At 38.9% G+C, this 9682-nt stretch overlaps 1 protein-coding gene across 1 annotated transcript; it reads right to left on the reverse strand.

The window, feature by feature from the left end:
- Nucleotides 1-5585: 5585 nt before the first annotated feature.
- fmc1 (formation of mitochondrial complex V assembly factor 1 homolog) lies at nt 5586-7140 on the reverse strand. Its single transcript, XM_014012943.1, has 2 exons — nt 6976-7140; nt 5586-6102 (listed from the first exon to the last, which is right to left on the reverse strand). The coding sequence occupies exons 1-2, from the start codon at nt 7102-7104 to the stop codon at nt 5899-5901; spliced, it is 333 nt and encodes a 110-aa protein (XP_013868397.1). The 5' UTR covers nt 7105-7140; the 3' UTR covers nt 5586-5898.
- Nucleotides 7141-9682: the final 2542 nt, after the last annotated feature.

Raw genomic sequence — 9682 nt, forward strand, 5'->3', positions numbered from 1 at the left:
GTGTGTGTGTGTGTGTGTGTGTGTGTGAAATTAATGTAATATTTTATAAATATAGGAGCAGATATAAGATTTTTTTCTTCTGCTGCTGCCTTTCATTTTTTTAAATTTGACATAGCACAAAAGTAGGTAAGTTTGTTGTGTTTGGTAGATTATTTCTTTGGTGTAACAATGCTTCTTGGCAATGAATCTTATACCATTAGAAAGCCTGTTAACTTACCCTTTAAATTTAATTTACCTTTTTCAATGGTGCCACATTTGTAAGGATGCATGCATTTGTGAGATGAGCAGTAGAGCTGAGTTTGTGGGTTGTGCACATGAAAAATTAGCCAAATCCTTTCTACCAAACAGCTTATTTTGCTGCTGACTCGTTGGGGTTTGGTGGACTGGATGAAWGAAGTTTGAAGAAACAATTAATGGCTTTTCAGACAGGAGCCTCAGCAGCATGTGGACAAACCATACAGAGCCTGGCACCTCATTGACTGAAAATCTGAAGAAGACAGCCTGAGTGCTGACACGGTGATGAAATCTTCTTGGGGTGTCTTCTTCTTCACGGATTGTCTCTGAAATCCTCCTGTTATATACAATTTGACCTTCAATTTGGAGATGGTACCAGGGCTCGCAAAAAATAATGCTGCAACTTGGTTTTATGGAACACCTGGCCCTGTCCAGATGTGTCCAATGTGGCATGATGATTGTTAGAGCAGACACTGACCACTGTGGCAGGGCCCACTGGCTACACCTGGAGGGACCAGCTCAAAACAAGTGTCAGTAACATCATAAGCAGAGAAGATTGGGCAAATTTCTACTGCTCATCCCACAATGGTATGGGAAGAAACTTGTGCCATCAAAAACTTAACTTGATTCCCTCAAACTGAACGTGCATTTGCATAATTATCACATGTGTACGAGAAATTATTTWAAAAAATCCCTTCATGTTTGATCATTTGATTGTTTAAAGTCCCACCACTGCCCCTCACGGTCGAGAGTGGAGCCTACTGTGTGCAGATTCAAATTCAGTTTCTGATGGCACAATTTTCTTCCACATAATAAAACAAACATGTGTTTAATAGCTTTTTGATTGCAACATCATCACCTTCCTAAAATTATTGCCAAAATTATTTTTGGCAAAAYGAATAAAAATCAATAGCCCAAATGTCATATGTTAAATTGTTGGTTCATTTTGTGTTTCTTGGAAAACTTGAAGAAAAATGAGTTTTGCGATTAATTTAGGAAGGGGTCGATATTTAACTCGTAGATTCACTGACCTGAATCAGTCTTTGTCACCTGTTATCAACAGAAGCATTTCCACAGATTCTTCCAGAGAAAATCAAAGTTGACACCTGGAACTCTTGAGTTCTGATTCAGTGTGAAGACTCGGATCATTAACCTGAGTGAGTCAGTAACRCACCGGATCTGGTCTGAATGCAAGGCAAAGTGGACTGCTTCTCCTTCCTCCAGCAGATATAAATGTGTTTGAGAAATGCACTGGTTGCAAATCTTTACGTTGCAGTCAGTTTTTCATTATACGGTCATTTTGGCAAACGTCTGATTTCCTGTTGGACCCGACTGAAGCCTGGACAGGAAGTGCTACAGCTAGCTGTCACTGTGACTGCAAGACATGGCAAAAATACATATAAATAACTGTTTTGTAAAAACTGATGGTAATATGAAGGCATACAAAAAGGGTTAAAATGACCATCATACGACATGTTTCGGATTGAAGCAGCTTCAGGACGATCAGCAGCAGTTTGTTTACATTGTCCACATTTGGACCAGCCTTTAGTTTGTCAGTACTGTAAAACTTTAACTTTTTTTCTCCTAACTGAGGCTGTCCAATCTGCAACTGCTACTTTCAGAASTTTTCCACAAAACCACACTTCAAAATGAACCATAATATATCTTTGAAAACATTTATTTGCATCACCAGACCCTGCACTCCAAGTCCCACCTCTAAACACAGCTTAACCTTCAGTGTGTTGTTGTTGTTGGGGGGTTCCTCTCTCGTTCTTTTTGTCATGAGTGCCTGTTTCAGGACGGCTTGAAGAGAGGCATGCATTACATCTTGTTTTTGTGCAGAATAAGTGTTGACACTGGCTGTTTGTCTTTCACTATGCATCAGACTTTMTTTGCTGGGGCTGCACAGCATGTTAGCTTTAGTGTTGTGTGAGTGCACTGTGCCACTGTGAGCTGCTTGGCTTTAGGGTTCGTCTATTTTAATTCACACTGAAGGCAACGTGAGTCACCAAAGCAGAGTAAGAGCAAAACAGGAAGGGGAGAATTATGTAGAGGGGGAGAAAAAAAATAAAAAGAATTTGATAAAGCTGGAGAAAAAAAGGCGAGAAAGGCAACAAACGCTAGCACTGAAACTCACTAAAAAGGAAGGATAAAACTAATTCAGTATCTGCAAAATAAAGAGTCCAAGCCCAGGGTTCTGCCACCTAATCTAATTTCAGACATAATTTTGTAAATGCTATTTTTAAACATTGACATGGAAGTCAGTTTTTATTTGCATAATTAATATGGCAAAGATGTTATGAAGAAGTCCCCCAAGGCTGCAGTAACAGTGCTACAGCTAGTTGCTATCCATAACATTGTATTTAACTAACATGATGTAAAAGATTATAAAATGGTAAATAATAGATCCTACTAATGGGCCGTTTGTTAAGACTAGAGTTGTTATGAGATGACAGCAACCCATCTTGGCCTCGCTCTAACTAGCCATTRGCTCATCTTTCTGCTACCAATTAAACTTCATTTAATTTTTTTTACCTGTTCAGAGTAATCCACAACAGGTAAGATATTACCTGTTCATCTTTTCACAGAAACCTGCTTCAAAARATCTGAACTTTAAGTTCTTATTACGAATGAAAAATATGTATTTTTTAATTTTGTATTTTTTCTTGACAGTGTATGAAAAAATTACTGGAGTTTATGAAACACTGAGAAAACTTTGTCAGTTTTTATTTCCTGGTATTTACATGTAGATGTGTTGACAACTTAGGATATATCTCTGTTTGTATTACACCACAGCATTTTAGGTGAGCAAAATATCTTGGAATTACTTTGGATTCTCATTTGACTTATCGTGATCATGTACAGTACAAGTCTTAACCACTAAGTTGAAACAGAAATTATACATTTATTCAAAAATTAGATCCAATCTCACATTCATTTTCTGTTTCAAATATCTATCTTCATGCCATTATACTCTCAACCATGTTGTACTGTTTACCTGTTTGGTCTCTTACAACAAATGAAATCTTAGAACCCATAGTTAGGCTCTACAACAGGGCCTACAAAATTCATAAAAAACTTCCTGGTTGGACTCATCACTGTACAGAGTTCTTTTGTCTGATGCCTTGACTTTTCAGAATTATGTTTTGTATAGTGGTATTAATTTATATTTTCAGATCTTCCAAGGTGCCAATTATGGAACGCTCTGTGCATTGTTGCCCAAATCAAATTCTGGAAGTGGTCATTCAACTAGATCTGTTACAAAAGGACAACTGATATTAYCAACTTTTAAAAACTGTTACGGCCAGAGGTCTTTCTTCTATGTTTATACTAAAGCATGGAATGACATTCCTCAAAACAYAAAGTCCATTTCAAAACTACAGCCCTTTAAGAAGAATCTTGTCTGCCWHCTGCTGGACACTTTTTGTTGTGCTCATATTTAGACGTCCTATTTTGCAAATGCTGCCTTTTTGAAATTTGGTATGCTTGTTTGTCTTTGTGTCTATGGTATAATAATAAAAATGTGATTGTGATGCTGTAATTCTGAGTGTTTTATGTGCTGCAGAACAGGAACCTGTTGTAAAACAGCAATTATGCTGAGTCAGGCTTGATTTTTAATAATCTTTTCCTGTTAAATAAATAAATCAAATCAAAAGTATTGGAACATATGATTTGCTCTGCATGACTAGTCAACTTTTTGGCCTAGGTTTAAACCTATAAAGTAAAAGATGATAAACCAACATAAAGACCAGAGAGCTGTCTATGGGAGGAAAAACAAGCATTTCAAAGCTGAGAAACAAAGGAATATCAATCAGAGCCACTGGACAATCATCGGGCATATGAAATGTCCTGAATTAGAGAGAAACTCCTGGTGTACTGAGCAGCACACGTCCAACAGGTCAGCCAAGGAAAACAACAGTCGTTAATGACAGAAATATTGTGAGAGCCATGGAAAAAACAGAACATCAGTAAGTGACATCACCAATAACCTCCACAGTTCAGGGGTGAAGGTTTCACAATCTTGAAGAAGACTCAGAGAGCAGGAATACAGAGGCCATACCCAAAGATGCAAACCACTCATCAGTAAGAAGAATCAGAAGGCCAGATTGAAATTTGTAAAGAAGTACAGAGATGAGCCGCAAAAGTTCTGGAAGACAAACTTATGGACTGACGAGACCAAGATTAATCTCYACCAAAGTGATGGAAAGGCCAACGTGTGGAGAAAGAAAGGAACTGCTGATGATCYGAAGCACACAAAGCTCATCTGTGAAGCACGGTGCAGGTGATGTCATGGCTGCTTCTGGAACAGCTTCATTAATATTTATTGATGATGTTACAGATGACGGTAGCAGCATAATCAATTCCGAAGCGTACAGAAACATTTTGTCYGCCAAATTAGAGAAATGTATCCAAACTAACCAGGAGGAATTTGATCATGCAGCAGGAAAATGACCCAAAGCACACTGCCAACAAAACAAAGTTATCAGGGGGAAAAAAGTGAAAGGTTGTCCAAGTCAGTCACCTGACTTTAACCCAATAGAGCATTTCACCTCCTGAAGAGGAGAAACTCCCTGAAACAAGCTGCAGTGAAAGCCTGGACCAGCATCACAAATGAAGAATGCAACAGTTTGGTGTTGTTGATGGGTTGTAGGCTTGAGGCAGTCATTGCAAACAAGGGTTATCCCACCAAGTATTAAATGTTATTTATTTTAAGATAATTTGTTCTTTTACTTTTGCTCACCTGAAAACACTGTGGTGTAATACATGCTAAGTTGTTTAACACATCTACATGTAAATACCAGGAAATAAAAGCTGACACTCAGAMCTCTTGTCTCATGCTCATCTTTTGACCTTAAACCCAAATGTCTTCAGTGTACAACAAAAACAAGAGACTTGATGTTCCATTATTTACAGTTGGGACTGTATTTGCTAACAAACACACATGAGCAGTCAGCTCATTATTATCCACCTGTTACGGCTGTAGGCAATAATAAAACCTACAAATCACACAATGTATAAACGTTTTGCTTTTTATCAGTAGACATTCCTAATCATGTGTATGTTTCCATAATGGAGTTTATTGCACAACTAATATTTATTTGTAGGCAAATCCAGCTACTAAAAACAGCCTGCAGGCAGTCCAAACGTATTGTCTTTGCAGTATTAAAAACAAATAATTAATAAAAGATGGAGACTTACTAAGTGGAGAGGAAGTATAAAATTATTTTGGCTTAAAATAAAGACATTTCTCTGACATTTAAATGAGCTGCATTTGTACTGTTTATTACCAGAATCTGCATTAACCACAACTGGGTTTAAAATGATGGAGGTTTTCATAATGGACAAACTCATTATTTATGAAAACTTTTTAATTTGTTCTCTAATAAGAGAAAGTGTGACATGACTTAAGTATGATATACTGTAGTTATAGCTTTTAAATTGTTGCTTTAAAGCAAAAAGAACAGTAAAATATGGCCTTTCAATCCTGGCTTTGTCACATATTTGTCTCCACATTAAATCATTACAACTGCACAAGTCCTGTTAGTTATTCATTCATTTTGGAGTTAAATTACATAAAGGATCATTTGTATGAGGCCAGCACATAAGTGGTTGATGAAAAGTTCCAGATTTTTTTTTCTATTCGTGCTGGACTGTCCCACGTCCTCACTTCTCCCAGCCTTTTCCTCCCGGCTGCGTGGGCAACTTGAGCCCCACTAAGCCCGCCACTTCCTCTGGGTTGCGCTCTCCCTTGCCATGGTAGAGGTTGTGCAGAGCCAGGTGGATCCTGGTGGACTCCAGCAGACACAGGTACGTGTGGGAGGCATGGTGCGCCTCCTGCTGGGCACGGCAGTACCTTTCACCTGTTACCTGAAGAAAACGTGTTGTGACATGTGGTAAGTTCCTTAAAAAATGAGCTGAAATTGTTTTTTTTAAAAATCATCACATACCACAAATAAAATTAATTCTACATATTGCCTTAAATGTACATTATACTGTCATGGGGTCAATACAGATTCATAATGCATTCTAAAATGATAAATGCTTTGATGAATGCAACAATCARATTAATCATATTGGTACTAATAGCTGTAATTATGCTTAAAATATGTAAATCATCACAAGTGGACAMGTAGAAACACTGTTTGATAGTACAAAATTAATGAAAAATCAGCTGGAGTAACATATAAATAAGTATGTGKCTAAAATACTTTAGTAAACAAATAGTCGAGGGATTTCTAGGTCAAAGAACAACTTTATGCAATGTTTAYTCTCCATGTAAAGGTTCTTATAATAAAAATAAAAATAGTAAAATGCCTTTTTGATAACATGTAAGTTTGATTAGATATAAAAACAACCATTAACAAAGTATTCACGGCAGCAATAAGTTAAATAATCATAGTAAAAAAGGTCTACTTTTCGCAGCGGATAAATACAGGTGCATGAAGCTTCGTTACCGTTTTATATTCCGCAGCGGGGAAAGATGAAGCTGAATGTTAGCATGCGCTTCTGCTTCCAACCTTGAGTTTATCAAAAGCTTGTACATTCTTACAAAGTTGTCAACTATTTATCAAGGCCATTGTGGATATTCAGTTCTTATTTAAGCTTATAAATTGGTAAATTTAAAATGTTTTGCCTTCTTAACTATTTAAATAGTAGTTGTGCATAAGAYGATTGACTTACAGGCTCACTAGCAGTTAGCAACTTAGCTAACATTTGCCTTTATTTTACAGCAAAACTGACCTTATTCCTCCGAAACTGATCCATAACATAGCTGTAAGCTAGCGACTGCTTATAAYTAGATCCTTGAATGAGTCGTAACTCTTTCAGTATTCCTCGACAGACTCTCAGAGGTGAAGGGAGCGCTGCCATTCCTGCGCCTTGTGTTGATCGCGCGGCGCATCAAAGAAACCAGGCGCTTCTAATCGAACTCAGCGCAGCCGATCTGCACACYGACCACAAGATGGCGCCATTTGACACTAAATCGATGAGACAACTGCGCAGTGCTTCTTGGCTTCTTCAACAGGTAATTTTCCCTGGATAGCGATTTTCAGGAGGAAATGTAATCTTTTAAAACGTCAATAAAGATAAAAAAATAACCAGAATTAAWCAGAAAATGCATCAAAGGGGGCTACTAATTAAATAAAAACGGACAGAGGTGTGAAAATGTAATATGAAATTGCCAAAAAACAATCATAAAACAAAACAAAAAAACAACAAAAAACAAAAATGATGTAGAGATCGCGTATTGATTTAAAACAATGGATTATTTCGACTTTTTAACATGCACAGCTTTGTATTTGGTAGGACAAATTCAGAAAAATCCGTGCCAAGGGGCCAGTTATTCTTACTGACATTTTGTAATTTCTTCTACAGATACCTGAAACTCAGAAAAAGGCAAGAAGAAAGGTGTCTTTTTGCTTAAAGACCTGTAAGGTAAATGACTGCTTGTTTTTTTCAATTTCATCATGAGACCAGGACATAAGGGTGTCCAGGGACTCCAGGGGATTAATAGTCAAATTAATCGTTATCGGCTAAATACCATAGTTAATCGTGATAATTTTTTTGGTAATATTGCCCAACCCTACTGCATACAGCAACTTCATCTCCTGTTTTATTGTTTGCTATAAATTACAGTGTTATAAAAAAAAACACAATGGTATATACAGTCTGAACAGAACAGAACAAAACATGGAGAGCTGTTGCACAGAGGGAAACCTTGTGCTGTAAATTAATGTTAAAATAGACCTTCGGTTCGTGTAATGTCACTCATTGATAGCAAACACCGAAGAAGGAAACCTTTAATGGCAGTATTGTGTATTTTGTACGCCATGTAGTGTGTGTGTGTGTAGGGTACATTTATCGCCATAGCAACAGTGAGTTTGGCGTTGGGTACGATGCAGAGGAGAGGTTCGGTTTGTTTCTAGTCAGCAGTACAGACACGAACCAGAAGCTGTTGGATGTGTTMTAGTACCAGACCAAAGAGAAGTGGACCTTGACAAATAACATCTGGGCGATGATGAAGTTCTTGTAAAAGAGGGGAGGAGCTGTGGTGTGACTCGTGGTCGTGACACAGCAAAGCTGAGTCAGTGAATTTGTTTTCAGACCACATGTGGACGCTCTAACCATTGATTCTATCAGACTTGGCGTATTGATGATGGACTCTAGGGGGAGCCAGTCTCTTATTAGTTTCTAACGGTTCAGTTCCTCGACATTTGTTGGCAGGCCCCCTCCACCCTTCTACCTTGTCTCTCTCTCTCTCTCTCTCTCTCTCTCTCTCTCTCTCTCTCTCTCTCTCTCTCTCTCACTCTTTCAATGAATACTAATGCAGCCAGCGGACCCACCTCCCTTCCTCCCATCTTTTTGCAGGGATGGGCGGGAGATGGGAGACAGAGCAATTCCAGCTCAGTATCTTTCCTCATGAGGTAGGCAGTGCTTGACTAGCAGCAGCCTCCCCCCCCCCACACCCCAATGCCTCTTTCTTTTTTCCCCCCTCTCTCCCTCCCACTGAGCAATATTGCTGTTCGTTGCYACTGCAACAATGTCTAACCCGTGTGAGGGGCGTGTGACATCTGAGCAGAGTTAAGAGAAAGGAGGAGAAGGACATCTGTGCCTGCTTTTTCTTTTTTTTCGTTTTTCTTTTTTTTTGGTCATCTGGATGGGAAGTGTTTTTTTTTTGGCAGGCGGAAGAAGAGCAGAAAGCAGCAGGCAGCCGGGGAAGGGGAACAACTGGCAGCAGCCAATCCCCCCTTCCCACTCACAGACTGGAGACAACGGAGGCCACTGGAGTATTTGCTTTTATCTTTCGTTTTTTGTTCTTTTTTTTCCTCATTGCGCTGCTGGGAGGTGCTTTACCTTTTCATTTGCTTGCTCTCTCGGTCCTCTGCCTTCTCATCTATTTTGCCATTTACCTGGTCAACAATTTCTTCTATTTATGAGCCAGACAGGAAGCAGAGAGACAGAGAAACAGAGAAAGAGACAGAGGAGGGGGGAGAGGATTTTTTTCTCTCCCCTTCTCCCCACCTTTCATCCATTCTTCCCTCCCTTCTCCATTGCTATCCCTGTTTAGCCCACGCTCCCTCTCTCCCTCTCTCCACCCCCCCGCCCCCTCCACTCCGTCCACCCGTAACTTTGCTTACTTTTATTTTGACTCCACCTCTGTTTTGATTTCTTTCCTTTAAGCAGCTCTAATAGAGTCATTTTAATAGTCTTTCTTTGGCTTTTCTATTTACGCCTTTTTTTTCACTTTTGTACCTTTTTTTCCTATTTTCTCCCCCTCCTTCTCTTTTTTAACCCCCCCTCCCACCATCCTTTGCATCTTTTCTGGCCGATTCTTAAATCTGATCATAGGTAGGTCTATTTAGTGTTTAGTGTTTGTCTCAGTCATCTTTTCCATTTGTGTTTGTGACACACACACACACACACACACACACACACACACACACACACA

This window comes from Austrofundulus limnaeus, unplaced genomic scaffold (genome assembly GCF_001266775.1).
Source record: "Austrofundulus limnaeus strain Quisiro unplaced genomic scaffold, Austrofundulus_limnaeus-1.0 Scaffold96, whole genome shotgun sequence".
NCBI classification, from domain to species: domain Eukaryota; kingdom Metazoa; phylum Chordata; class Actinopteri; order Cyprinodontiformes; family Rivulidae; genus Austrofundulus; species Austrofundulus limnaeus.